The following is a 26,780-nucleotide window of genomic DNA, read 5'->3' as shown; positions in this document are numbered from 1 at the left end:
TACAGGGTGCATCATTAGAGACTGACGCCCACTCATCAAAATTTGGCCACTAATACTCCTTGGATATGCAGACAGGGAGACCGAACTGCTCTTCACGGAAGATGATGGATTCCATTGCTAAGAAAATCAACAACTCTCAGTGGAACGACTACAGCTCTGGTTTCAGACGCTGCTGCGCGAGTCCTAACCAAACTGGTGGCTATGAAATCAGGTGTTACCGAAGAGCACGCAGGATGGAAGAGATGGTGGTCGAGCTTGTCGGCGGCCCGGTAGCATCGTTTCGCCCAGGATTCTGAAATCTCGAAGACAAGCGACGGCCGGTAAGCTAAGGGTTTGTCAGGCAAATGAAAAATCCTACGGAAGGATGGACTGTAGCCACGATGGCTAGGGGGCTCGGCGAAGTTCCCAGAAGCACTACTCCTCCACCTCAACAACCAACTTTGTACAACTCACTCCCTGGAGCAGCATATCCAACCCGGCATTGATAGATCCCAATCCCTTCCCCACGACCATCGGCTCCGGGCTCGGCCTGATAACCCCCTTGGCCAGGTTCTTCCTTAGCCAAGTGCCCATCCAATACCGGAATTCCTCCAACCTCACCCCTTCCTCCAACGACGGCATTATGAAAATGGTCTCCATTCCATCGATCACGTCAGCATCCGGGGGCACGATAGGCGCGGACGCAATCTTCCCCTTTCTCTTCTTCTCAATCTCGTTAGCATCTCCAACGAAGGCCTTGAGCACGTCCTGGCACGGCGCCAATTGCCCCACGGCAAGAAAGCAGTGCCAGATCACCAACCCGTCCTCCCTGGCGGCAGAAACTATCGCATCCACCACTCCTGGGTCTTTGTAGTCGAAGACGCGGTCCGCGCCCAAAGATGCCACATACTCCTTATTCGCCGAGCCGGCCGTGGCGTACACAGCACCGAAGGGGTTTTCTGGGTCTTCGCGCATCAGCCGTGCGCTCTGTACACCCATGGTGCCGACGCTGGAGGAGGCGCCCCAGATCAGAAGGGCTTCTGATTTCCGGACTTTATCTGCTCCTCTATTGCTGCCAGGGCGAGGGAACCCAAAAACATCCCACGCCCTCAGAGGCACCTCGGCTGCCACAGGCAAGGTTGCTGCGTGGTTCCAAGAGAGGCTCGCGTCGGGAATGGGCACGGCGTGTTGCCAGGGGACAAGGCACCGCTCCTGGAAGGCGCCGTAGTCCGGGTCGCATGATTTCCAGTACGAGGCCGCGTAGGCGGCTACGCGGGTGATCCCTGGCAGAAAGGAGAGACCGCTATCGCCATCCGTAATGTCGGTGGGCACATCGTCGCCGACTTCGAGGACCAAGCCCGAGATGTCGAAGCCGATGACCGTGGGGTAAGTGGGTATGAACAGGCCGTGGTTGCGCATGTGGTTATCTGCCGGGTTGAGGGCTACGGACTTGACGGCTATGAGGAGCTCGCCTGGACCTGGCTTTGGAGTTGGACGGGCTTGAACCTCAAAGGGTTGGCCTTTGGCGAGGGAGACGGCAGCAAGGTGGGAGGACATTTTGGAGGTTACGTGTAGCTTGAGGTTGTGTGGATGTGGAAGATAATGTGTAGTAAGCCATAATGTTTTCTTCCCAGGAAAAAGAAGGATAGCCCTCTTCTTATACAATCAAGCTGTCACCGACACTGCTGACTCTTTTTCAAGACCCGTCTCATACTGTCCTGTCTTAATTACAGGCCAGCAGCGGCTTCAATACCGGCCATGAACGATCAGCCAATCAGAGGCTTCTGTATCCGAGCAATGGCTAGTGCAAAGCTTCACTATGCGAAACGGGGTTAGTCAAGAGTATGTAAGAACTGCTCCAGTAAACTTGCTAACCTAGTGGGGCCACCGTCTGGCCGAGCCTCCGCCTTGCCAACCCGATGGCTCGTAGCCCAGCCGCGTTCCTCTCTCTGATGACCTCACATTTTCCGGGTCTCCTGAGTTCAAGGTTGCGTTTAAATTGAACCTCATTGGCCTTCTCTCCGCGGCAACAGCAAACGAATATGGCTTCCACTTGTCCAAGAGTGGATCGGGGGCGCAGACCTACGCGGAGGTCGAGATTTGGCTGCCGAAACTGCAAGCTCAGAAAACTCAAAGTGGGTGACTCTCTGCTTCCCACAGGACGGCCTTCAGCTGAATGGATTTTCCTTGGTCTTCTAGTGCGATGAGGGCAAACCGCAGTGCAAGAGATGTTGTTCGTTCGGGGTGTTATGTAACTTCATGCCCAACACCCCTGACCTGCAGCCCGTCGCCGATGATACGACAAGGTCATTGGTCGCTCCAACAAGACCAGGGCTTCAACGGTCCCTCACCAATGCCATCTGGACTTCGGACGTATCAACGTCCTATCATTATCAGCTGAACGCAAAATGTCAGGAATTCGTGACTCGGTACTTAGGACGAAGTCTCATTTCTCCAGATGATCCTAGAGTAGTGGAAATGAACCACAAGCTCTTAGTACTAGCCTTCACGGTAAGTTCTATATACTTGGTCTTGTCCTGTTAGGCAGGATTAAGCTATATTATCCCATCCAAGGCCTTTGCTTTACTGAGATATTCTTGACAGCACCCTTTCTTGATGCACGCCTCCATAGCGGTGGCGTTTGCGTATGACCGCCATCTGAACAGCTCGTTAGGTCCTCGTCGCAGTCTAGAGGAGTGCTATCACTGGTCTCAAGGCACAGCTCTCTTCAACAAGCGGTTAAGGCAGCCTATTAGGACGGAAGATAAGGACGCGATCTGGGGCACTGCGGCTGCTCTGGCCATCCTGGCCTTCTGTTCCCCCGATGCCTGCACTCCGGAGGAATCGTGGCCTCTTAAACCCTCCGACTCCTCCGGATTGGAGTGGTTGCGTATGAACAGAGGCAAAATGTCATTATGGGGTTTAACGAATCCGTTGCGACCGGACAGTCTTTTCCGCATCATGGCGGCGACCTACGCCGATATGTTTTCGCCCCTGCCAGAGGGAGGCGTGGATGGTATACCCAGGGCCTTGGCTGCTGTGTGTCATCTTGAAGACTCCTCGACGGCAGAAAGCAACCCATATTTCCATGCTGCCCACGCGCTTTCCCAGCTCCAGGGCCTTCCGGATAGTCAGGTCACGATAGGTCAATCTGAACTCTTCAGGCGCAGCATCCATGGGCCCTTTGAATCCCTGCTGCGGGCAAAAGACCCCGTCGCACTTTTGCTGCTGTTTCTATGGTACCGCAAAGGGGGACGCAGTATATGGTGGATGGAACTCAGAGCAAGGGTTGAATGCCCGTCTATTTGCTCGTACCTACAGCTTTACTATAAGGATTACGGCGCTGTACAAGCATTACTTCCAGAGGGCCGCCTAGCGGATGGATGAAACTAGTTGGGGTTTTGAAACCCGCAACTGATGCTGTCTTTGCGACACGTTAATGAGAGGATATTAGCAGAAGGTGGCTTGTGCCCGGGCCGCAAATAATGGCATGGCGCGCGGCACGACGCTGTCTCCCGGCAAGATGTCGCCATGGAGGCCGACGTGCAAGAACGCCAAGCCGAAATCGTGCCGTTGAGTCCGCCGTTGTGATAACCCTTCACATGACCATATCGTTGATGCCGGCGATGGCGTTGCTGACCGCGTGCGGCGCCGGACCTAAGAACCCAAAGACCTGCTCATTGTCCGGCACCAGTATGCCTCAACCATACCCGTGAACGTCAACCAGCAGGGACCCGGCTTAGAAAGCCGCCAAGCCGAGGGCTAGGGTGTTGTGCCGGTTTTTGCTAAGTTAGCTAAGGCGGCGAGGGCCAACCTGACAGGAGGTGAATACGGGTCAGTTGGATTAGATCTGTGTTGGCAGTCACAACGCGGAGAATGTGTGGAAGCTCTTATATGAGCAGGACAAATCGTGGTCTCTATTTGTCCTGCTCTCTCTACGTGGGAACAACAGTGGCAACGCACTCTAAGCGTTACGGTCCATATCCAGAGGTGACCATGTCTTTCCCCAGGCGAAGCGCCCTTCGCTAACAACCACTCTCATACTGTGTCCGATGCAGATTTATTCAGCCGAAGAAGGGTCCATCATATTCCATAAGTATCCTGGGTAAATAAGTTTGTGTACTGTGTGCAGACTGGCTGAGGAGCGAGTATTAAGTTTGGAGTGGTGGCCCGCTAACTACATGCCTCATCACTAATATCGTGATACGAGCAAAAACGAAATTGTGCACCGCAACGTTATAGTGGGCCCGATATAGATCAATCGCACCACATTGGTACAGCAACTGGTTCCGATCCTAAGCGCATCAATAATATTCTAGACGTCTCAAGCCCATCTGCGCGTCATTCCACATGCCAGCAGAACAAACTCGTGAATGTCAGTCAGTCCGCGACGATTGTATTTCCCAATTGTGAACAACCGCTCCGTTGCCAAGTGACGACTACAGGCAGCGTGGGATCTCGAGACACAGCTCTTTGCGGATGTACCTTCCAGAGCTGTCAGCCGTGCATTTGCAGGAAAAGGAGGCGCTCACAGGTTTCCACCATTCACGCGGGGACCCCAACCCTGGCGAATGCTAACACCCCGGACCATGACCCCTGATCATCCCCCACAAATCACTTCCGCTGCCGATGCCACGGCGGACCCCCCCTCCGTAACTGTAATTGGTCATCGTGCCCGGCCCAGCCCGGAGGCCGGCACCAATCGATCCAACCCCGGTTGGATGGCCCGCTAAGCTATGCTTGCCTGGCGGCACGGCGTGATATCGTGGATTTGGACGAGATTGGCACTTGCCTGGAGATCTCATGATCTAATACGCAGTGAGGATAGGCGAAGCGAAGAGTTTTCCCCATGGATACGGTTTGTTAGGGTCCCTTGATGTCATTTCCGAATCTCACTGGATGCCAAGGGCTAGAGAGCGACCCTAGAACGCTGAGAACGGACGATGCTGAAATCATATAAGATGTCGTATATCGAGCCGGATCTGCAGGCCACTGGACCAGTGTAGGTCCCAGCAATAGCCTCACTTGCTTTGCAACATCGGGCTACTGGGCAACACCGGCACCATGTTGCTGGTCGGTCTTCTGTACGCGGTGCTGCTCTGGCCCGCCGTCGTCCTGGCCGCATTCGGATACAAAGATGATGGCACGAACTATGTCATCGACTCCGGTGCTAAGCTGGTGATCAAGGTCAATAAAGGGTCGGGAGACATAGTATCGATGCTGTACGGCGGCGTCGAGTACAACGGCTACGACCGCAAGAACACCCAAGTCGAGTCTGGCTTGGGCGCTAGCACAGTCACTATCCAACAGTTCTCCTCGCCCTCCGCCATCATAAAAGTGACAGTCACCCATGGGACTCTGAAGCACTACCTCTTCGTGCGCTATGGAAACAACAACGTCTATATCTTCACCAACAAGAAGGACGCGAGCGTAACCGCCTCGAGATACATTGTCCGCTTCCCCCCGGGTATGTGGAATAGCCAGCACTCCAGCCAAGATGCAGATTGGTACGACTCAAGTACGTTCATCGAGTCGCAAGACATCACAGCGGATTCGAATGGCTACACAGAGAGCAAGCACTATACTGGAAACACCTATGGCAGGACCATCGATTGTGAGTCTCTTCCCTGCGAACTTTTCCTTCTGATGGATGCGTCCACTAACGTCAGTTTCTAGACGATTATGTCGGTTATAGCTCTGGATCCGTTGGCGTGTGGATGGTCAGGAGCAACCACGAGAAGGCATCAGGAGGACCATTCTTCAGGTCGTTACTCCGCCGCGGTAGCTCTGGCGGATCCGACATCTACGAAATTTATCATTATAACATGGGTCACACAGACGTAGAGCGGTTTGGGCTGCAGGGTCCTCACGTGCTCTCCTTCACAGATGGTGGTCCGCCGAACAACGCCTTGTTTGCCCGCAAGGCGGATTGGGGCTGGTTCGACACTCTTGGTGTAAGTGGAGCGCTTGCTTTGCATCTATTCCTTATTCATGCTAACTCCACCAAAACAGATCGACGGATGGGTGCCAGCCAGTGGCCGTGGTTATGCCTCGGGTGTTGGTCTGGCAAACATGAAATCTGGGTACACGTACGTCGTCGGGTTGTCAAATAACAATGCACAGTACTGGGGCACGGCTGGCAGCACTGGGGCATGGTCGATCTATGGCGTTTTGCCCGGCACCTATACCCTGACGGTTTACAAATCCGAGCTCGAGGTGTACAAAGGCAGCGTTACAATCAACGCAGGCGCCGGCACCGCTGTGCACACCCTCACATGCGATGATCCCGCAGACGACGTGGCCATTTGGCGCATCGGAGAGTGGGACGGCACGCCCAAGGGCTTCCTAAACTTTGCCGACACGCCTATGAAGCCGACTTATATGCACCCAAGTGACAAGCGCCTCAGTAACTGGGATGCGAGCAACTATATCGTCGGCACCAGCACACCAAGCATCTTCCCCGGATATATTTGGCAGGCCATCAACAACGACCACATCGTCTACTTCAAGCTGACGGCTGACCAGCTGACTAAGGCCCATACGATCCGTATCGGTATCACGGAAGCCTATATTGGTGGTCGACCCATGATCAGCGTGAACGGGTGGAAGAGCTCGGTGACGCCGGCGACCAACCAGGCCAGCACCCGCAGTCTGACTGTTGGCACCTACAGGGGCAACAATGTCATGCTAACCTGGGAGGTTCCGGCCTCTGCCTGGATTCAGAGCACTTCCGAATGGCAGGTGCTAACTATCTCCGTCATCACGGGCAGCTCGGGGACCGGCTACCTCAGCGGCGCCATCAGTGTCGATGCTGTAGATTTCCTCTAGAAGTGTGGAAGCAAAAAGGGGCGCTCACACTAGACTGGGGTTTGATGCGCGGCATAAGAGGCCGCTGTGATCTTGAAGTTCTACCAAAATCGTATAACGAAGAGGGGATCATGAGGTATGAAGATGGCTGATGCGAGAGCTGACGCAACGACTTGACGCTTGAAATGGGTTTCCTTTGTTGGCGCGTTGTTTGCCTACTGTTCCGCTGTACATATTTTGTTGCACTGCTTAGTTGCCACCCTAATCATAGGGAACTCCATTGATTTGAGGTTGCACAAGGTTTCGTTCTTTCTGAGATTCGTGATGCTGAACTTGAAAGATATTGATATGCGTACTAGGCTACCCTGCACATTGAAGATGAAGGTGCTCGATATCGATCATGGGTGTCCGTCTCTTCCTTCCAGGTTCGTAAACTGTGGTTCTTTCAGGAGGGTAAAACCAAGCTCACGATTGCTTGGCTCTGGTGTTTTCCTGCTTCCAAAGAAGTGGTGCGTAATGTGTGGGGGATGAATCTGGGGTAGGTCGTATTCGGCGGGTCTTGTCACCTCCGGGTTTTCCCTTTTCGATGTGATGAGCCAATGGGACGAGGTTTGAGCCCCCCTTTTTGGCACTTCTATAGATAAAGTATCCACACCATCTCACCTGACCAACAGGTCGAAACTCTGTTCGGGGCCGGGTTCCCCGACGTGTCCTCTATGCGATCCGCTCCAGTCGGCACATGTTTGTAGCGTTGCACTTGGGTAGTGACGAGGGTCCTGGTTAGTTTTGGTGTGCTCAAGATATCCTGACCAAGAACTTCGCCCTTTGGTTGAGTTGCTGATTCGAGGGATTTACCAGGGGAAATCTTCGCTGAGAAGTGGACCGATGGTATCTTGGGACACTTCGGCCGGCACCTTCACGGCTCTATGCAAGGGGAAAATGCGTCCTTGGACTATGAGGGGTCAATTGCTGACCCATTGCAGCTGTGAGACCATTGGAGGATGATTTCTGCTAGCGTAACATCATTGACGATACCTTCAACTCAGCCATGTGACCTGCTTTTCCCAGTGTAGCGCTAGAGATTGTTATACATATAACTTGATTCCCACTGGAAGTGTTGCCCAGCGGGGAAAGTAGTCAATCTTGCGCTTCACTGTGGCTTGTTCAGCAAAGATGAGATACCAAAATCATCACCTGCTTGCTGCTTTGCTCAGCTACGGTTCGCTGACCAAGGCAGATACTACCACAACCATCAATACGAAAACCAATTGGGGAACCTGGGAAGGATGGGGCACATCGCTTGCTTGGTGGGCAGCGGCCTTTGGAACACGCGACGACCTCGCCAACATATTCTTTACCACTAATTCGGTGACGTACAATGGTGCAAGTATTCCGGGACTTGGCTTCAATATTGTTCGCTACAATGCTGGCGCCTGCAGCTGGAATAGCGTCAATGGCGAAACAATGGTAGAGTCGCCCAAGATGATAGCCTCGAGGCAGATCGAAGGATACTGGATCAACTGGGACAATACGGATCCCTCGTCATCCAGCTGGGACTGGTCTGTGGATGCGAACCAAAGGACAATGATGCAGAAGGCTGCTTCCAGGGGCGCGGACACTTTCGAGCTCTTCAGTAACAGCCCTATGTGGTGGATGCTGTATAATCACAACCCTGCCGGTTCCGACAGCGGGTCGAGCGACAACCTGCAGAGTTGGAACTACGACCAGTTCGCCATCTACCTTGCCAACGTTGCCCAGCATGCCAAAGCCAACTGGGGCATTACTTTCAACTCGGTAGACCCCTTCAACGAGCCCATGGCAAACTGGTGGAACGGCAACTCGGGCACTCAAGAGGGCTGCCACTTTGACGTCAAAACTCAAGCGACAGTGCTGGGCACCATGCGCACTCAGCTCAACTCGCGCGGCCTTTCGTCAACCATCATCTCCGCCTCCGACGAGAACTCATACGATGTAGCCGTCTCGACCTGGAACTCGCTCAAGAGCGCCGGCGCCACCGGCAACGTGGGCCGCATCAATGTGCACGGGTACCAACAAGCCAGCGGGCGCCGCGACACACTCTACTCGCTTGCGCAGAGCTCGGGAAAGAAGCTCTGGAACAGCGAGTATGGCGAGAGCGATGCGACCGGGTCCTCCCTCGCGAGCAATCTCATCCTCGATTTCCGCTGGCTGCACCCCACGGCCTGGGTGTACTGGCAGGTGATTGACGGAGGCGGCTGGGGCCTCATCGACGGCAGCAACGATGCGCGCACGCTCGGTGCCGTGAGCCAGAAGTACTACGTCCTGGCGCAGTTCACGCGGCACATCAGGAAGGGCATGACGATTCTGGATGGTGGGAGCGACAATACTGTCGCCGCGTACGATGCCGCCAACAAGAAGCTCATCATCGTCGCTGTTAACTGGGGCAGCGCACAATACTTGAACTTTGACCTGTCCAGTTTCACCACGCCGGGTACCAACGGTGCGCTTGTGACGAGATGGAGCACGATGATCGGAAGTGGTGAGCGGTATGTCAAGTATAGTGACACGTATCTCAGTGGGACAAAGTTCTGGTCGAATTTTGCTACGAACCAGATCCAGACATTTGAGGTCAGCGGCGTTACCTTGTAAGTTAAGTATGCATGAGTGACCCAATACGGTACATATACGTAGGTTTTTGTATATAATTTATACTTCAGTTGAACATCCGGTATGATGAACTCAATGGTGAAAATACTTATATGTGGCATGCATTCTGCAGAACAGTATTCCCGGACCAAATGAATCAAAATGAAAAAGGAACTAGTACATGTCTCTGACTTTATTCGATGGATGTACCTTTATGCCGAACCTGAGGTCAGCAGAGCACCGAGGTGGTGAGTTGCCAACTACGTCGACTTCGCAGCCTCCCTCTTGACCTTTTCTACGCCTTTCTCCAGGCTCGCCCCGACAGCTTTCTCAAGCACCAGGACAAAAGCTCGTCTCTTTCGCTGGTCCTCATCCTCGACTCCAAGGTCCCCAATCTCTAGCGCAGCCCATTCGCTTGCTATCAAGTCCCTGAGATCTTCCGCTGTCTTCGGCAACCCCAGCTCCTCCAAAGCATCAGCGGTGCGCTTATCCACGAATGGGTACAACTCCTCCCAGAGCCACTGGACTCGCCGGCAGAAGATATCCAACCCGGTATCACCGAGCCCCTTGACGGATTTCTTCAGCCACTCGCGCTCCTTCTCCACATCATGTCCGGCCTGCTCTCTGCAGGCGTCGAGGCTCCCGTCGTCGTCCGACTCGGCCCACATCTCCGTGACAACCTCGGCCAGCCCGAACGCCTGATCTGCAGTCTTGTCCTTGTGCTGCGTGCGCGCGTCCCACAGCGACTGGAGGACCTTGTCCTTCCCGGCCTTCCTGATGGCGCCCGGCGTGTGGAAGCTGTACGGCTCATTGAGCATGGTCCGAATGGTGCGCTGACCGAGCCTGTGCGAGATGGGCCGCGAGAGCACCACGGCGGCCAGCAGCTCCTCGAAGGCGCTGAGCCGCGCCGAGGCGTAGATGCGGACCTCCTTCGGGGTGGACGCCTCGCTCTCCGGGACTGTGTAGGGTAGGGGTGTGTCAGATAGGAGAAAGTGCAGGACTTGTGAGGCTGTTGGTGATGACCCGGCCTCATCGGCCTCCGCCTTGGGAGAGGGAGACTGCCGCGCCGCCTTTGCTGGTGGAGGCGAAGTTGCCCCTTTATCAGCCTCACTTGTTTTGCGCTTATGTGGTACTGATGGGACGATCTTTACGTCTTTCTCAGTGCTTTCACTCTTTTCCGTGCCCTGGCCGATGGATGCAGGCTCCCCGTTTCCACTGCCATGTTTTCCGTTGTTTGGCTTCTCTTCCGCCTTTGTGTGCACAGTGTCCTGATGGGCCTCCTTCGAGGATTGTGCACGAGTCGAGGGCATTTTGTTACAGGCTTGATCGATAGGACAATTGATGCTTCAGATGCTCGAGGATCTGAAGCGGCATCAGGTTACCGTACTTAGATGTGTCTGTTTTGTGTAGTTCGCAATTTATGACGTCTGCACTTACACGCAGAGTTAGCTCTAGCTAGCCAAGGGTTCTTAATTGCTTTTCGACCCCTGGCTATTGCTGCATAACCTCCACATTTTTGTGTTAGCTCGCGGGAACTACATCTCACCAGAGGACTAATTAAGCATTAGTGGAGAGCCAGCTCTTGTGAAAGATCACTTACTTATTAGTCTCTCAGGGACGACCGACTAGTGAATCGCAATCATATAATACATTCTCATTCCAGTTCTAGAGACTTTATCTATCCGCCGTATCAGTGTCAGACTCATACAAGTCATCCAAGTCGATCGCCTCGTTCAGGGCCCTCCCCTCGTCCCCTTGATGATACCTGTGAGACCGAGACTGCCGCCAGACTATCGCAACGCGACTGCAGAGTCCCATTATTCTGTGTCTGAACAGCACAAGCAAAACCAGCAGGCCCACAAATCCAATGGCTGGGGCTGTCCAGCCGCTCGAATGCGTGGTGCTGCCCTCGAGTGGATCGGGGAACACAACCGTGGCGTCCTCGAGACCCATCAATAGCAGGACAGCCGCCGTCCAGCCCGTGAAGGCCCGGCTCCTCTGCCCCTTTCCCGTGCCGTCGCTGTACTGCTCCCAGGCGAAGCCGGTCTGCTCCCAGCTGCTGTACACAGTGTCGACGACGCGCTTCCTCAGGTGCGCGGCCAGCGACTGGGCCCTGGCCCCCGCGGTCGTGCTGTTGCCCAGGTTCCGGAGGCCGAGGACCGCGAGGACGTTGATGTTCATCCAGACGGCGCCGCGCCAATAGTCCTCGTCTTTGCCGTAGTTCTCGTCCTGGGCGCTTAGACTCCGGAGGCCGTGGGGCGACCAGAGCTTGGCTGGGTCCGATAGGGTGTCAAGAACGGCGGGCAGGTGGGGATGCGATTCGTCCAAGTGCCCGAGCAGCAGCGGCATTAGCGATACATAACCAGTATGGCACACGTGCTTATATTTTCCATCGTGGCCAATCGTCGCATCGCAATAGGTTTCCGTGGCCGGATCCCAGTGGAGGGTATCGAGGTTCTGACGAACCGCCTGCAGTTGTTCCTTATAAATACTGCTATCCTCGCCAATGTACTCGGCCGCCTGCTGCAGGGCTTTTGCTGAAGCCCCAATCCATGCGAGTGCATCGACATGGAGTTCGCCCGGGTGAGGGGGCTCCGCCCGCGGATAGTCATCCAGCCCACTCCCAAGACAGTGGCCGGGGTTGCGGCCTCTCCAGCGATACCCTTCGGCATTGGCGCCACTAGGTCGTGGGTACGCCGTGAAGTTGCCTGCTTGCGTGCGGCGGAACCAATCATGGTGGCGGGAGAGCAGAGGGAAAATCTCTTTTACGAGCGCTTGGCCCTTTTCTGCTGAAGTGATCGAGTCGGATGAGTCGCCGTTGTAAGGCGTTGCATGAGTAAGCTTGGAGATGATTACAGAAACCAACATCAAGAGAGTCGGAGGATTGGCATGGTGTGGATATTGTGTCTGAAACTCTTTGGGCACTTTACTTCGTGCTTCTGGTCCCAGGATTTGCTCGCCTGAGAAAATATAGTCAGTATGTGGCAAGCCATACGAGAGAAGAACGACAGCAATATTGCATGTAACGTCGGTTCCAGATCAGTATATATGTTAGAAGACCTTATACTCACGTGCAATCCAGCCATCATCGTCCATAAGACTAAGCCAACTCTTGAGGACTTCAACAGCTAGGTTGAGGTCCCACTCAATCACAGGGAGCAGATGAAAGCCTTCGTCCCACAGGAAACCACGAGGAAAGAAGGGTCTCGAGGGGACGAAGGAGAGGAGAGACACATTGGGTTTGATGGTGACTGGAGCGTGCGCCATGGCATCTCTAAGCATACCGATTAGTTAGTTAGTGGGCTAACGTTCTAATGAGGGGGGTCATACGCAGCCTTCTCCCAGAATCTGAGGTCCGTCTCCTCGTACTCGGGCGCATGCGAGTAGTCGATCAGTTGATCGCCGTGGAAGTATCCCATGCCGCCTAGGAGGTTCGCCAACAGCGACTGCGTGAGCCCGGCGTACTTTTGGTCCTCGAAGGGCGCTGCCCTGGGAAAGACAGCATCCACACGCGTTGAGAACGCGGCACTTGAGTGCCCGTCCATGAGATCAACCATGTGGTCTTGAGTCCCTGGTTAGCATCGTCTGAGTTCCTCGGGCAAAATCTGCACTCGCCTGTAATGTACATCGTCTCGACTTCACTATATGCAAAGTCTACCTGTTCCGTAACAGGTCAGCCCCAGACCGTTATGCGACGCAAATATAGGCGAAGAAGAATCCATACTGTGAATGGCCCCTGGAACACCATTTGTGAAAAGTGGATATTGCCGATACCAGGGGCATTTACCAACATTGCATCACCAGCCTGTCCTCTAATCGCGTTGGTATAAACAGCTGTAGGAGTTTCGTATTAGAAACCGCCGCAACCCGGGTTAGCATCGGGAGCTGCCTACCTTTAGCCTGCCAGATCTGGTCCTCCGTCACGTTCAAGCTCATCACGGACGGCCCCTCGACCACCTTATTATCCGTGCCCCTCGTTATATAGAGGCCTACGGGGTCCAGCTCCGGCAGCAACGCCATACACCGGATATCATCCCGATGCCGCAAGTGGCGGACGCAGCGCAAGCTCCTCTCGCTCGTGGGGCTCTCGGCGCGCTCCATCGCGGCATGGAAAACCACCGCCGTCTTGAGGTCGGCCGGCGCGCCCGCCCTCGGGGTCCCCGTGACCCGGGCCGTCCAGCTCAAGCCGTCTTGGGACTTGTAAAAGTCGACCTTCAGGTCCACGCGCAGCGCGGCGTCGTGGATCGTCTGGCTCCCGCCCGCGCGCGGGTCGTAGCTGGTCCACCCGTAGCCCTGCATGCCGTCGTCCTGCTCGCATGTGTCGCGCAGGGCTGTTCCCCCAGGCAAAAGCGAGTCTTAGTCAGCGTGACCTGGCCCCCTGGCTGGCGGAATGAAACAAACAGCCGTGCTTGGGGACGGGACGACTTACTGCGTAGCATGCCATCGCGACTATCGCCGCTCGCCCACATCAGCCCGAACAGGAGCGTCTCGGGGAGCTGTGGGCGGACCCCGAAGTATAGATTCGGCCGATAGGGCCCCCATGTCGAGCCTGTCGTCGCTGACTTTGTGGTCCGCAACGAGTGACCACCGGCATCTTGAACGGTCGCGTGCACCGTCACTGTTACAATCAGGATGCCCAATGTCAGCCTCCACCATGCTGTGAAGAAAGTCATGATGAGCTACATCTGCCTGACGAATTAGTATCCGGGGACGTTGGCAGCATGCCTGTTTTTAAAGGGAAACGCCTGATTTGACAGGAATCCGCGATCCTTCTTTATGATTGAGCAATGCCACTTTACGCTAGTCAGCGGGACGCTCCACAATGCACGTCTCGCCTCGAAGGAGTATTAGTTGGCGACCAACGACCGTGTAGTCATCTATTCCCCACCAATCTATCTTCTATTGGAAAACACAAACTGGACATAACATGAAGCATGGCATGATATCATATCATCAAACGCGTTTGGGCTCTTCATATGAATCTACTGACGCTTGTACGTGTGTTCATCACGGGCTGTGCCTCGATCTATTTCTAGAATTGCAGTGTGGCTGCGCAAGGCATCAAGAAGATCCTATGCAACATATTTCGCTTCATAACAATGCGACATGCGCACGCCTACCCGTCGATAGGACATCTATACTCCCGCTCTCTCCCGTAGTCGTCCACTGATCTGTGCGACTCCCCCTTTTGCGCCTGCAGCTGATCCAGGCAGCTTTGGTGGTAAATGTGCCTGCAGGCGAGAACAACAAGTGGTCCCAAGGGCTGGTCTCTCCTGGGACTGTTCTGCCCTCCGTTAGTGGCAGGGTTCTCTGCTGTCCCGATCTTAGTATGTTCAGTAGCGTTGCTACTGTCTTCCTCGGCAGCCATACCCTCTAGGCCATTATCAAGGAGCTTTCGTGGAGTTTCTGCTTTCCCTTTGCCCCTCTCGGCAGGCGCTCCTATGGCAGCTTTGGCCAATTGCCGCTCCTCCCTCTTTTTATCCTCGACGGCCTGTTTCGTCTCCCAGGCCTCAAAGACATTGCCTTGCACGCCTGGACCCCATAGCCTGCGGCCACACGCCTCACAGGTCGAACCCTTGGGGCGCCACCCGCGTTGTCTGAGTTGTACAGCCGATTGTACATTCACAAAGAGCTGTTGCTCTAATAAACGATTCGATAGCTGCAGAATCGATTCCTCGTAGGCGTAGGCGGAGAAGATCGATGTCAGTACTGCTCGAAGATCCGCGAGATTAGGTGAGGTGACAGCGGCGCGGGTCAGGAAGGCCTTCAGGATGCGCAGGAAAGTCAAAGATCCATTAGACGAAGTTGAGAGAAGGCGAGCAGAAGGAGGCTGGGCTGCGTTTTGCGTAGAAGTTGCGGTCAGCAAGGCAGTAAAGGTGTGCTGGACTAGGGTTCTCAGGAGGGTGACCAGCTTCTCTGCGTCTTGACTGTGGTGCGCCGCACCCTTCTCTGCCAACTCCGGCTGTACAAGAACAGACGTCAGTCGGCGGGTGATCTGAACCGTAGTGTCAATCAAGTCAAGCCAGAGCCTCTCATCAAGGGTGAGCTCATTGGTAGCTGGCGAGCTCTGCCTTCGTTGCAGAGAACCGTTTCTTGTTGACTTCATCTGACCCTGGCAAAGCCAGATGCCAACGTGAGTGTACTTCTGCAGCCCCTTCAAGAGGTCTTCCGCCGCTTCTTGGACTTGGAACTCCTCGGTATATCCGTTGGTTCCGGCCAGGAGGCCCCGAAGTGCGGATTCGAGGGTATTGAGGTGCTTAATCAAACGTTCCATGGCATCCACGACTTGGCCCTCGCGAGCCATAAGCATGACAGCGGCATCGATGACGCCGGTCTCCTCCATTGTAGGCAATAGCTTGTCCAACCTCAGGTTGGAAGCCTGGACAAGACCGACATAGTCAGAAACATGGCTAGCGTTATAGCGACACATCAGCTGCACGTAGGGCTCGATAAAGTCGCGACCAAGTGTGCTGGTGCGCTCATTTGACGGCTCGTCATCAGGCTCGAGTAGAGCTTTTAAGTACTCGTGTTGAAGCTCAGGTCTGTCGGATATCGAGTCGAGGGCATACTGATGCAGTTCAGGAGCATTCTCGTTGAGGGTATGGGCGGCTTTGACCGGGTCAATTTCAACAAGGTCTTTGGAGTGCTGCTTGATGACATCGTGTACATCTTGGAGTTGCCTCTTGGTAAGTCCAACCTGCGGTCGCAAACACTCCGCTATGCAGTCGAAGATTTCTTCTTGATCTTCGTAATCCTCGAAATAGGTCTGTAGCAATTTACCGTACTGCTTATCATTCCGATAAATTCGTTTCAAGATTCGAAAGAATCCCGCTTTCTTGAATAGGGGTATCATGGGTGCTAGATCTGGAGGATGATATATGGAAAGGAGATACTCCGCGCTGAGCTGTGCATCGTCGGCCAAGTCTGCACCGGGATAGTTGCAGAGACCAGTGACCACATTATTGAGAGTGGAACCAGGAAGGATGAGATACTGCGGGAATTTGGGAAGGTTGCGAGCAATGAACATGTCCAAATAGATCGTATCCTCGGGCGCGAAATCCGCGGGGCTCATGACTTCCAGCAGAATGGACACAACGTACTGTCGGTCGACAGTCATCCCAAAGAACTGCTCCTCGGGCAGGTCTTTCCCTGTACCGCCGTTCAGGTGCTTCTCTTGAGAATCGTTGAGGAACGAGTCCTCGAATCCTTCGTTTAATGCGCTGAGGAAGCTCGGGGCGTCGAACTTGAGTATCATGCGCAGGTATGGGAAAGATGGCTCGTCGTTCTGCATCGGTCGCGTGCGGAATGTCTTGTTGCTTCCTTTGGGCCATGTGATGGTTTTCCCGGAAAATAGAAACCAGTATATCTCAGCTTTGGCTTGTGATGCCAAGGCGTCGTCCATCATTTCTCCGGTGGGGTATACCCTGCCAGTCAATGTATATGACAGATACGGGAACATCTTGAGAGCATTGACGCCAAATATCTCGTCGTTCATGATGGCATCAGACGCACGCTCGCCATCTTGCATGAGGGGGATCAGAAGGGTGACTAGATCTATCATCGGAGTCACGTAGTCCCGCAATGCCTGGTTCCAGACATAGATCAGGGCATCATAGAGACTGTGCTGCTTGCAAAGCAGGGTGATCTCGTCAATGTCGAGGGTTGCCGTTTCCATGTGGCAAATCATCTCTTCGAGCCGACTTTCCCAGCCTTTGCTCACGAAATGCGTTACCATAGCCTTGACAACAGTAGGAGGTACCATCCTTATCGTCCTCTCAAGGATATATGGCTCTAGTGTCTCGAGGAAGATGCCTTCCACGTCTCCATCCTCGTACCATTCATACATCTCGTCGAAGACAAAGTCGACATCTCCGATATTCTGGCACGCAACGAAGCAGGTCTCTGCCAGCTCCCGAAGATGTTGATCGTCTACTGCAGCGCGGTTTTTGTGTCGTTGGCCAAAGGCGTACTTCAATGACGCGCTCATGATCTCCACCAACTTGTCACGAACCATCTTATGCCTCAGTCCGGTATCCTCTGGCAGTCCGACAGTAAGTTTGTCAGAATCGCCCGTGTAATAAGAAGTTGCCAGCTGGATGGCCCCAACATAGTCGCCGTTCTCCATCAAGGCGATGAGTCGGTCCGCCCAATTTGACAAGGCGCCTATCGATACGTCGTTAAAGCCCAGCAGAAAGATTCGTCCTTTGTAAGCCTTGAGACTCATGTAGAAAGCGTCGGCGACAACGCCATGCATCGACGTGTCTTCCTCGTCTAGCTGTTCCACCAGCGCATGTAGCTGCTTCGAGAAGAGGTCCGCATGATAGATGTGCTTGTGGATGAGATCGAAACCTTCGGTCATCCGCATGGTCCGATCTTCTAGTATAATGAGCCGTTGCGTGATGGTGAGCACGGTAAGAACGGATCGGGTCAGCCACTGGACAGCAACGATGGCCTCTTCGCACTTCCAGCGGTTGCGGGCCTTGAACCTCAAACCAGGGGGCTTATCCTTGTCCTCAGTAGGCACCTCATCCACATCGAGAACGGTCAAGACGTTGGACCAGCAGTACACCAGCTTGACCTTGGACATGGTACTGCCGGTGTTTGGATCTGGCACCTTGAGCTTGACCGCTGGAAACCATGCCAAGCACCCGCTCATAGCGCTGTGCGGCGCCACGTCTTTCGGTCGCGCTGATTTGTGTTGCGTTTGAGCAATTGGGGTCGTTGATACGATGACCAACAGGTACGGTGTCAGCATTGCTGTCAAGCCCATGGAGTCTGTCGCCCGCTCGACATTGCCAAGCGGCAAAGGAGCAAAGGCCAAAACGGTGCTGGGCTTGAGAGTTTTGCCGGCCGGGGTCGGGGCATTCGGATAGCGACCCAGGATCCTGACCGTCTTGACCGTTCTTCCAAGAGCGCCGGTTCCCCTGGTGGCGAGGTGCGAGAATGCCATGCCACGGTCATCAGCGGAAACCAAAGCCGTATGGCGTGTGCCCAGAAAGCCCAGGTGAGTAACAGCGACATTCGGCATGTGTCCGTCCTGGGTCCTGTTTTGTAACTGGGCTTCCTCCAGGTGAGAGATCGTGAGAAATGGCCTCGAAGCCCGGGTAGTGTCCCAGGTGAAGATGTTGCCATTTGCGTGACCACCAGCAAGGGTCGAGTGGTCCGCCGACACGGCCAGAGCAGTGATGGCCCCTGACTCGACAGCTATACCAAGATTAGCATGAGTTTCGGCCAGTTGCGGCTTTTGGGGAGCTGACCTTTCGTGCCCGGCCCAATGATCATTTTCAGATTTTGGCTGTAATCAAACATTAGAATTATGCCCTTGGAGGTGCCCAGGACGATGGATGCGGAAACGACTATGCAGGTTGGGGAGCCGAAGTTGCGCTTCCCGGCCTCCGAGAAGGCTTGGCCGTTCAACTTCTGGAGTCTCGTCCATCGTACGACCTCCCAGGGGGGCGACGGAGTGTCGGTGTCGCCGGAGTCTTGTAGGAAATTGCTGCTCAGCGATACGGATCGACTGTGGTTCGCCAGAAACGCCGGCGACGAGGGCCTGGGCGACAGCACCGAGGGCGAGGAAATGCGCGACTGGAATCGTCTGTCAAACGGTCGAAAGGACGGGGTTGGGCTACTGAGTCCGGGCCGGGAGGCTAGCGAGGGGAGTATACTGCTGCCGGGGGACGACAGCAGCGAGCCCTGAGAGAGGAAGTCAGTCTGGAGCGTAGAGAGCGGATCTGCCGCTGGCGGCTTACTTGTATTGACGGGCTATCATCGGGCACAGACAGGAGGGAGTCAATTGGACTGCCGACCCTCCTGGGCAACCCCTCGGCCGAAGCGGAATCTGAGGTGTCATCCTGCTCGCGCAACAGCTGGCGATAGCGACTCGGGATGGCGCCGTTGCTCTCGGGGGGCGCGGCGGCCTCGTCCTGTCTTTCCTCCTCTAGGATCTCGGCTATATGGCCGTGTTCCTGGTCTCCCTTTATGGTTTCCTCGTCGCTGGAGGCCTGGTCCTCAGACGGCGATAAGTCCAACTGGTCGTCGTCGGCCATGGTGATGTTGCATCGTCCTCCTCCGGCGTGTACACTCTCATTGGATATGTCTCATGGAACTCATGGCCTCTTACGTACGCCCGGTCTTGTGTATGCGCAGTTGATTGATCCCGGTGTCTCCTTGGTGATCTAGTCTCCGTCTGGGGCCTCCCTCGTACAAGCTAGGACAGATGGACGCAGGGTACGACGACTGCGGGTGCAGGAGAGAGAGGAGGTTGTGTTGGCCTTGGAGGAGAGGTCGGTTGGGAGAAGGGCTTCGGGGCGCGAAGCTCGTGTCTCAAGCTCCAGACGACAAGAACCACCAGAGATGCAACAGCACGCAGCACGACAAGCGATGCTAACGTCGATAAGCCCGTGAGCTCTTTTGAGGTTCTGCCTTGTCGACTCCAAGTCTCCAACTCCAACTGCACCGGCGCGCAGCTCAGCCTGGCACAGCACCAATCAGCGGCAGTGAATCCCACTGGAGGATCGCTGGGGGGCACGGGCTCCCAGTGCTGATCGGGCTGTCGGGGCGTTCAAACCCCTGCCAGGCCGCGAGTTGCGCTCACTACATCATTGGCCTGTGCGTCCTAGTTTTGGGGGGACCTTTGCTTCTCATTCATTCAGTCGCGTCGCCCACTTCATCTGACGTGCATAGTATATAGTATATCACTATACTCTATGCACGTACCTAGGCCAGGCTGCCACTCTACTACTGTTCTCTCTTTCCGTCTTTTAGACAAGAAACCCAACACCCCAACGCCGCCAACGCACAAGTCTGTGCAGTGACTCCCTTACCAGCTATGGCGCCCATCGGCCCTACATTACCACCACACCTTTCCAAGCGAAAGCGCACCCCCGACGATGAAGGCGCCGGCGACTCTCCGTCCCCCAAGAGATCTACCACAAACAACGATGAGATCGCATTGGACGACGGCGACGACTCGGATGACGGCTACGGTCCCTCGGCACCAAAGTCCCAAAGCCAAGCTCCCGCCAGACCATCCATAGGCCCGTCACTGCCTCCCCCACCCGAGAGTAACCAAAGGCCAGCCATAGGGCCATCCATAGGACCCTCGATCGGCCCAACCCTTCCGCCCTCAAATACCAACACCAACGAGATCGCTCTCGACGACTCAGACTCGGACTCAGACACCGGGCCCGCGCCCGCCCCAGCACCAGCGCCAAAGCGAGTCCTCGGGCCCGCACCACCGCCAGCACCGCTCTCGGAGCGGCCGACGCACGCACCCGACGCAGGGCCCGGTCGCGGTCCCGGGCCGGACTCGGACTCGGACTCAGACGACGACTACGGCCCCGCGCTGCCGACCTCGACGTCGCACCTGGCGCGGCAGAGCCAGGCCCAGGAGGCCGCCGCCGTGGCCGCCGCGAACCCCCAGGCCCCGCAGCGCGACGACTGGATGCTGGCGCCGCCGTCGGCCGACAGCGCGCGCCGCGCCGACCCGACGCAGATCCGGGCGCGCAAGTTCAACTCCGGGCCGCGGGCGGCCGCGGGCGGCGGCGGTGGCGGCGGCGGCGGAGGAGGAGAGATCAGCAGCATTTGGACCGAGACGCCGGAGCAGAAGCGGCAGCGGCTCGAGAACGCGGTGTTGGGGCGGGCCGGGGCGGATGGGAGCAGCAGCAGCAGCAAAACCGGGGCGGCGGGCGGCGCTGGTGGTGGCGGTGGCCGGCTGACGCGCGAGGAGGAAGAGAAGGCGGCGTGGATCCGGGCGAACCTGGAGGCGGCGCGCGGCCCCAGCCTGTACGCGGAGCACCAGCGGCGCGAGGGCGGGGCGGGCGGGCGCATCGAGGCCGAGGAGGACGACCCCAGCGCGCGCGGCTTCGACTGGGAGAAGGACATGCGGTCCGGCAGCCGCATCGGCACGGCGCAGCGCAAGGAGCTGATGAGCAAGGCCAGCGACTTTGGCGGCCGCTTCAGCAAGGGCAAGTTCCTGTAACCAAGGCGACGCCGGGAGGGCGGGGCATGATGGAACAGACCACGAAACTGCGGCCTGTGTAGAGAAATTCACGAAAGATACCCAATACCTACGAGGCATCCCACGAGGATTGACACCGTTGCCCTTCAGAATTGTCGCCGGTAGCCCTTCATGATCATAGACCCGGGTACTCTGAACCCCTGAGCATCCTCCGAAGTGCTACACCTGCATGCACGAAGTTGAGGAGTTGACAACACTGAAGACCAAATATCAGCTCCTAGCCCTCGGCAGTAGGGGCTTGCAAAAGGAGGCGTTTGCGTTGCTAAATAAGCACTCAATTCCTGCTACGTATGATACTGATTTCGTTCGCCATACTCCGTTGCCCCCGCCCTTTACTTCCTGGGAACTATGTGATGATGGAAATAATCGCCCCTAAACACCTGTGTGTGCCATCGATGCAAATGTTCCCTTGGTGCCCCTTACCCACATACTTCCATTGCGCTGTAGGTCCCATAGATGAACTATCACACCGCGCGAGGCAAGATCCTCGCTTCCATGCCCTTCCCTCTATACATTCGTCATCGTGGCCACCTGGCGCCTAATGGTAGTAGGTCGGCATACACCTTGGTGCTCTGCCCCCTGATATGGATTCGTGGGTGATTTGATCCTGTGAGAAAGCCTCCACTTAGAAGATCCGGTACTTCAGATCGAGGGCCTCTCAGCCATGACGTGGATAAAAAAACGCAAAGCAAGTTGCTTAAAATAATAAACGAGGAAAGACAAGGGCGGTTCGTCATATTCGTCAGGTGGTGTACAAGGCGATGATGTGTGTATATTACGTATCAACCAGTATATCAGCTCGTACTTCGTGTCCCTGCCTCGAGCTGCGAAGGAGTTGCAGTAGTATCTGCGTTGGTCGTCCCAGATGCCGGCTCCGTGGCCTGTGCCTGGGCGCTCTGATTCTGCCTGAACGGCGGGAAACGATTCCTGAACCTACTATACCAGCCTGCTTGCTGACCGTCCTCCTGCGCTGGGGTTGGTCGGGTGACCTGAGCGTTGGTCCTGCTGGTTGCCCGACTGTTCCCTTGGCTTGCCTCTCCGCGCCTCCTTCTATCCCTGTCAGATCGTCTGGCCCGGCCGTTGGAATCAACGTTGGTAGTATTCCCATAACGACCTAGCACGGACCGCGGTGCCTCTCGAAGGCTCCAGCCCATGAGTGTCCTGGGCGGCTGACGGGGCATGTTCGCGCGGCCGTTGTTCCTCGCGGGATCAGCATTCGGCGAAGTGGGAGTGTTCGGGTCACCGTCAGCGGGCGGCGGCCTCGGCTTGGGGGTGTAGTAGTCCGCCTTGCACAGGGGACAGCAGGCCCGGCGGTTTGTCAACCACGGATCCAAGCACACGGCGTGGAAAGCATGGCCGCAAGTCAAGCCACGGACATCGTCGTCATCTTCAAGAGTGTCGATGCAGATAGCACAGGTGTCACCCGAGGCGGCGAGCAGCTCAGGCGGGACGGCAGCGTCAATGTGGTCATCGTCCTCGTCGTCGCTTCCGTGTGCAGCGTCAGGATCCTTGGTGATGATGCTTCCGGCGGTTTGCGTATGAGTGAGAGCGGCGCCGTTCTCCTCGGCGTTACCAGTGGTGCCATCGGCGTTGGTAGTCTTGGACTTGTCCCCTGCAGCGGTCATGGTGGCGTCCTCGGTAGAGTTGCGCTCCTTGGATGGCACTTCGGGCACAATGCCCGTCACGCTCCTCACACTGTTGGCCCGGCTAGGCGGCACAGATACGCCGCCGGCGGTTGGCAAGCCTTCCTTGGCACGGTCGGCAACCCAGGTCTTGTATTTCATCATGGGGAACTTGTCGTTGACCTCGTCCATGGTCATGAGTTTCTTTTCACGGCGCCGGCGATGCGGCCTTGTCGGCATGTTCTCCAAGTTAATTGGCTCCCCATTTTCATCAAGCCCCCGCAGCTGGCGATTCCGGGCATTGTATCGGAAGCAGTACTTAACGCCAACGATAATCCTGAGTAGAAGGTTAGAATCAGGGTCTGGTGGCCAATTTTGAGGCAAATCTAATCTCACCATAGGTTGGTGAACACCACACCAAATCCCAAAGCCACGAAGAACAACAATGGCGAGCTGGTACCGGTGTTATTGTTGTTGTTGTTTTGGTTCCCCGTGTTTCCAGGGTTCGCACTAGTCGTCGGGTCGGGAGTAGGTGTCAAGGTCGAAAGCGGCGTGGGCGAGTCTGTACTCGACAGAAAGGTACTTGCAGGCGACGGAGAAGTCGCACTGCTGCTCAAGGCAGAGGTGACAGCCGTGTTGAGAGCCGACGATGTGGCCTCAGCAGCCTGTCGTGCGACTGCCCTGACGACGGCGTGGGCGCCGTCGACAAAGGCCTGGTTGAGGACAGCCATGGCAGACGTCCTACGTCTACGTCGGCGACGACGACAACGACGACGAGGTCAATGGCTGAGGGAAATTGAGGCGAACAAAGACGCAGTCAATGGTGTCGGCGAGTCGACCCGCTGCCGCTGCAGTGTCGCTCGTAATTACCGGCCCGCCCTCTAGTGCCAGTGCTGCTGCTGCGAGTCCGAGTCCAGGTCGAAGTCCAGGTTCAGCGCTTCCATTTATTTCGAGATGCAGTCGAGCGCGGCTACGGTCGCGGTGGTGGGTGGGCGGACTTGGCGATGCTCCTCTTGCAGCGAAGAAGAAAAGCAGGGCCGAGAGGATGGACGTTGAGAAAGTGGAAAATTGAGACCACTCTAACGTTAGTGTTGTGACGGCAAGAGCCAGCAGGAGTGACGAAACGACCAAGTCCGGAGGAAAGTGAGACGAGGATGCGAGATGGTGAGGTTATTAGGTGCAGTGGAATGGAGACGGCACTGGCATGGTCGGCTCGGCCGGGCTCTGGGGCCTCTGGCCTCTGGCCTCTCTCTCTCTGGGGCGGCTGGGTGCTGCAACTGCTGGGTGCTGGCGCTGGTGCGGGTGCTGGTGCTGGTGCTGGTGCTAGGCTGGGCGCAGGGTGGAGAACAAGAATGATTCCAATGCCACCCACCTCCTCAGAGACAACCCCCCCGGAACACAGGCCACAGGCTCTCTGCTCTCCTCCTCTCACGAGCAGCGCACCAAGGAAAGCGAAGGGAGGGGGGCCAGGGCCCAGGCTGGCAGGGGGGGCCACCGTCCCACGTTCAATGCGTCTGTGTCTGCGTTGCGTCTGCGTCGGGTGTGCGTGACCTTGCAGAGCCAGACGAGGCCAAGCACTCAGCACCAGGGCCGTCAGAACCGTCAGAGCCGTCGCGGGTGGTCGGTCGACTGTCGGCCAGGTCGGGATCCTGGGCAGCCAGAGGCAGGGGGGCAAACGACACGACTCGATACCCTTGACTGGGCGCTGCCACCCTCTCAAGCCCTCTCCCCCCGTGCCTCTCCCTAAGCCGGAGGCGGGCTAGCATATCAATCTGAAATCTATGAACAGGCGTCCAAGTGCCGCTAAGGCATGCGCTTGAGGGCCAGCCAACGATGGGCCGTTTGGTACCTTGGCAGCCAGAAGTTGGCACCGCGATGCTTGTCTGTCTTTCTGTCACGTTTCTTGGCTTCGAAAACCGCGTGCGTGTCCGTGATGCTGGGCGGCTTGGTGTTCCATCATGGCGGACACACAGACAGACAGAGTCTTTTCTCTCTTGCAAGATGCAGAATAATGTCTGACTATAGCCCTGACTCGATGATCACCCGATCCCTTATCATCATATGTAGATCCGAAAGTACCTCACTACGGCAACATTACTCACAGACTTTGCTGGCAAGCCTGGCTACCAACAGCGCCGGCTCCGCGTCAAACACAATCCTCCATCTCATATCCGTGGCCCTTGCTCCCCCCAGATGCGATATGCTTTCGTTCTTTCGGGGCCATCCCCCGTCAATAGCGTCATCTAACGCGGCGCTGTGAATGGTGGCTTTCGGCCGCGGATTGGCTGGGATCAGAAGAAAGAGGCGGTGGTCAGTGCATTGTTCCAGCGTCAACACTAAAAAGAGTTCGGGCTCGCCCTGCTCGTTTGAGACGAGAGTGAAAGGGACTCGAGATCCACCCGGCAGCGCCATATACAGACACCACGGCGCACCGATCGTCAATTGCCAAACGGGGCCCAATGTTAATTACTATTGTACGCAGTAGAGACCACGGGCTGCCCGACCGAATTGGGCCGCGCCTCACCCGGGCGACTCTGCGCATTGTGGTATTGTTGCAAACGCATCGTCGCCAGCAGATTGACCTCTCTGCGACACCCATGCCTGCATGCCCATCTCTTATGCGCGCCCCGAGCTGAGCCTGTGCCTTGCGTCCCGTCCGTTCCACTGGCTAGCAGGGGTCCGTGTCCGTGAAGCAAAAGGACTCGTCAACATTCCTTAGTCGAAAGAGGCTGAGCAACACCATCCCAAGTCTTTTGGACGGTCACCTCAAGTGTTAAACATCGGAGAAACAAGCCGCGGGTTCCAGGTGCTTGTGACGAGCCGTAACGAGATTGAGGATTGATGCCCTCGTCCACAACGAGAATCCCGCCGAGAAGCCCGAAGTATAGCTGCCCTCCGTTCCTTGCGGATTACGAATGTTGGTTCACGACCTGCAGCGAGGAGGCCGCCCCCTAGCGGTTCTCGCGCAGCCGCTCGAAATTGACTTCCCGTGAAACTGGGATTCTGCCGGCGGCGCCAAAGCCCTTGCTCATACTAACTACATAATTAGGTAGTCTAATATTGCATGCAGCCCACGAGGATATCATCAGTCTGTCTTGCACCACGGGCGTTGTATCCTACTGTACCCACGAGGTCCACGCATCGTAATCGCTGCGTTGAATCCACGATCGAGAGTCATATAGGCCATATGATCGTCGGAGGTGCTGTGGACCTCGAATCCTTGGCTCCCACGTCTCACAGAAATGTGGCATGCGTCCACCGCATCACTAGTGAATTCCGGGTTGTGTGCAAGAAAGGTTTGTGATCGGCGCCCGGCTTGCCGGAATGCTGACGGTCGTCACCGTCAATAGAAGGCCGCGCTGCCTGGTTGGGGAACCAGCGACTTACATCGCTGCCCACATAGGGCAATATCGCTCAAACCAGACGCCCAACTAATACGTAGGCGCATTCACATTGTTCACATTGGGGGACAAGCCGGCACTAGCATTACCGGTCTGATTCCAAATCCAGCGCTGAATCAGAGACGAGACTTGAATCAAGTATACACAAGAACCTTAGATCGAACGAGCCGCCGGTATAGGGTAGTCCAAGCCGGCATGTTCTATAATTACCGGGCCTGCCAAACCTGTCCATTGCACAGGCCAACAACACTCAATATCAGACGCCCCCAGAGTTCATAAAGCATAAGGCTGGTAGCGCCGTGTCTCCCGTCAGACGGGTTTGACGTG

At 56.0% G+C, this 26,780-nt stretch overlaps 9 protein-coding genes across 9 annotated transcripts; 4 read left to right on the top strand and 5 right to left on the bottom strand.

Moving 5' to 3' along the window:
• Positions 1-214: 214 nt before the first annotated feature.
• Positions 215-1,536, bottom strand: JN550_010000 (uncharacterized protein; the record flags this gene model as incomplete). The annotated part of the gene is made up of 2 exons (XM_049308206.1): positions 215-325; positions 454-1,536. The coding sequence occupies 2 exons, from the start codon at positions 1,534-1,536 to the stop codon at positions 215-217; spliced, it is 1,194 nt and encodes a 397-aa protein (XP_049168118.1).
• Positions 1,537-2,238: 702 nt separating this feature from the next.
• JN550_009999 (uncharacterized protein) lies at positions 2,239-3,366 on the top strand (the record flags this gene model as incomplete). Its single annotated transcript, XM_049308205.1, has 2 exons — positions 2,239-2,490; positions 2,584-3,366. 2 exons carry the CDS (start codon positions 2,239-2,241, stop codon positions 3,364-3,366), a joined length of 1,035 nt encoding a protein of 344 aa, XP_049168117.1.
• A 1,677-nt stretch (positions 3,367-5,043) lies between these two features.
• Positions 5,044-6,807, top strand: JN550_009998 (uncharacterized protein; the record flags this gene model as incomplete). The annotated part of the gene is made up of 3 exons (XM_049308204.1): positions 5,044-5,593; positions 5,656-5,933; positions 5,992-6,807. The coding sequence occupies 3 exons, from the start codon at positions 5,044-5,046 to the stop codon at positions 6,805-6,807; spliced, it is 1,644 nt and encodes a 547-aa protein (XP_049168116.1).
• A 1,152-nt stretch (positions 6,808-7,959) lies between these two features.
• Positions 7,960-9,414, top strand: JN550_009997 (uncharacterized protein; the record flags this gene model as incomplete). The annotated part of the gene is made up of 1 exon (XM_049308202.1): positions 7,960-9,414. The coding sequence occupies one exon, from the start codon at positions 7,960-7,962 to the stop codon at positions 9,412-9,414; it is 1,455 nt and encodes a 484-aa protein (XP_049168115.1).
• Positions 9,415-9,671: 257 nt separating this feature from the next.
• Positions 9,672-10,721, bottom strand: JN550_009996 (uncharacterized protein; the record flags this gene model as incomplete). The annotated part of the gene is made up of 1 exon (XM_049308201.1): positions 9,672-10,721. One exon carries the CDS (start codon positions 10,719-10,721, stop codon positions 9,672-9,674), a length of 1,050 nt encoding a protein of 349 aa, XP_049168114.1.
• Positions 10,722-11,085: 364 nt separating this feature from the next.
• JN550_009995 (uncharacterized protein) lies at positions 11,086-14,084 on the bottom strand (the record flags this gene model as incomplete). Its single annotated transcript, XM_049308200.1, has 5 exons — positions 11,086-12,371; positions 12,483-12,685; positions 12,742-12,973; positions 13,305-13,742; positions 13,841-14,084. 5 exons carry the CDS (start codon positions 14,082-14,084, stop codon positions 11,086-11,088), a joined length of 2,403 nt encoding a protein of 800 aa, XP_049168113.1.
• Positions 14,085-14,527: 443 nt separating this feature from the next.
• Positions 14,528-19,457, bottom strand: JN550_009994 (uncharacterized protein; the record flags this gene model as incomplete). The annotated part of the gene is made up of 3 exons (XM_049308199.1): positions 14,528-18,615; positions 18,669-19,104; positions 19,161-19,457. The coding sequence occupies 3 exons, from the start codon at positions 19,455-19,457 to the stop codon at positions 14,528-14,530; spliced, it is 4,821 nt and encodes a 1,606-aa protein (XP_049168112.1).
• Positions 19,458-20,239: 782 nt separating this feature from the next.
• Positions 20,240-21,391, top strand: JN550_009993 (uncharacterized protein; the record flags this gene model as incomplete). Its single annotated transcript, XM_049308198.1, has 1 exon — positions 20,240-21,391. One exon carries the CDS (start codon positions 20,240-20,242, stop codon positions 21,389-21,391), a length of 1,152 nt encoding a protein of 383 aa, XP_049168111.1.
• An 833-nt stretch (positions 21,392-22,224) lies between these two features.
• On the bottom strand, positions 22,225-23,783 carry JN550_009992 (uncharacterized protein; the record flags this gene model as incomplete). Its single annotated transcript, XM_049308197.1, has 2 exons — positions 22,225-23,389; positions 23,449-23,783. The coding sequence occupies 2 exons, from the start codon at positions 23,781-23,783 to the stop codon at positions 22,225-22,227; spliced, it is 1,500 nt and encodes a 499-aa protein (XP_049168110.1).
• Positions 23,784-26,780: the final 2,997 nt, after the last annotated feature.

This window comes from Neoarthrinium moseri (assembly GCF_022829205.1).
Source record: "Neoarthrinium moseri strain CBS 164.80 chromosome Unknown scaffold48_Wmoseri_CBS_16480, whole genome shotgun sequence".
Taxonomy (NCBI): domain Eukaryota; kingdom Fungi; phylum Ascomycota; class Sordariomycetes; order Amphisphaeriales; family Apiosporaceae; genus Neoarthrinium; species Neoarthrinium moseri.
This window is presented reverse-complemented; position numbering and strand designations above follow the sequence as displayed.